Raw genomic sequence first — 1,385 nt, 5'->3', positions numbered from 1 at the left:
TATGAGAACTAGGTCAAACTAAGGATGTGCTCGATGTAGGGAGGTGGTCAACTATAGATTCCACTGTATATTACTGTGCAATTTGATCTAACTGGATGTAGTAAATACCAGAGATTGTCTCCTTATATTGCTGAAATTAAAATAGCCAACTTCATCACTATCTCCACTCGAATTAAAATAAACTTCAGCGTAATTTTATAGGCACATGCCCTACTTTAACTATTAAAAGACTTACCTTATAAATAACTGAGTAGAAGCTCTGTCTACAGCAGTACAACTGTTTTGTGTTCCACTGGTTTACAAAATGTTTTCGTTCTGAAAGTGACATAGGCCTGAGATTTCTTGGTCATATATTTATAAATGTAAATCTTTGAGGTCTTACCTGTAACAAGAAAGCTGCACCTCCCGGCTCCAGCTTCATTTATGATGCTACAATTATAAACACCATAGTTTTCATTGGAAAGACTCTTCACTGGGTACTCTGTGTACTCCTGAGAGTCAAACTGACCCGTCCGTAATAATTTATTGCCCAAACGCCACTCATAGGTCAGCACCCGTATAGGGTAGGCTCTCAGCACTCTGCAGCTCATAGTGACGCTTCTGTCCTGTCCTTGGCGGATCTCCAGAAATGCAGGTTCCACGGCAGGGGGATCTGCAGAAAAGAAACGTTAAAACACATGAAAGGTGCAACTTGCAAGAAGGCAAAGGCTGTTCCTATAATGAGAAGCTGCTTTGGAGAACACAGGCGGCACTGGGGAAGGAGTGTAACAGGTGGGTGGAGAATATACTTAGCCCCCCAACTTCAGCTTGTGTTAGAAAATGTGATGTCCTGAGTGTGGGCAGTGAACGAGCCTCACTGCTTCACAAACGCATTTGCAGGTAAAACTAGCAGAATCACTTTCTTCCTTCCTAGCTGCTTACTAGGAAAAACTGCCACGACTGTGTTCATTTATCCCATCAGCATCCATATGACGTTCTGTATATGAAATGTGGAGGAAAACTGGAGTTCCAAATTACTATGAGAATTTGAAACAGATAGTGCTGTTGATTCAAATCAGTGAATTCGAATTATTCCCACACGAGGTTCAGTCCTTGGGGTTCTGGGTACCCATTATTTAATAAAGTAGGTAGCATGGTTATATAAATGTATTTTCTAAATTATTTGGTGTAATCTTCTTTGGCTTCCAGTCACAATATCCATATGTAAACTTTAAAAACACTTTTCCATTTGTTTTTCATAATATACCAGTTTATGTTCCCATTGCCAGTAGGTTGACTGTTTCTTCTTCTTTCAGCAAATATTTTTAAATTACTTTATTCATTCTAGTATTATTCTTTATTATTTCCTATTTTTCTTTCTCTTTTTTTCTTTTTTTTTTTTTTTT

The 1,385-nt window shown here is 38.3% G+C and overlaps 1 protein-coding gene across 1 annotated transcript in view; it reads right to left on the bottom strand.

Moving 5' to 3' along the window:
• Positions 1-1,385, bottom strand: part of MDGA2 (MAM domain containing glycosylphosphatidylinositol anchor 2) — a 739,157-nt gene that overhangs the window by 100,373 nt on the left and 637,399 nt on the right. Inside the window, exon 9 of the mRNA XM_003792170.2 lies at positions 383-652. Within this exon, the coding sequence (XP_003792218.1) occupies positions 383-652 (270 nt within the window). The remainder of the gene's footprint in view (positions 1-382; positions 653-1,385) is intronic.

The sequence above is a fragment of the Otolemur garnettii genome, unplaced genomic scaffold (assembly GCF_000181295.1).
Source record: "Otolemur garnettii isolate 467f Iridium unplaced genomic scaffold, OtoGar3 scaffold00054, whole genome shotgun sequence".
NCBI lineage: Eukaryota > Metazoa > Chordata > Mammalia > Primates > Galagidae > Otolemur > Otolemur garnettii.
The sequence above is the reverse complement of the archived record's forward strand: the minus strand, read 5'-3'. Positions and strand labels throughout refer to the sequence as shown.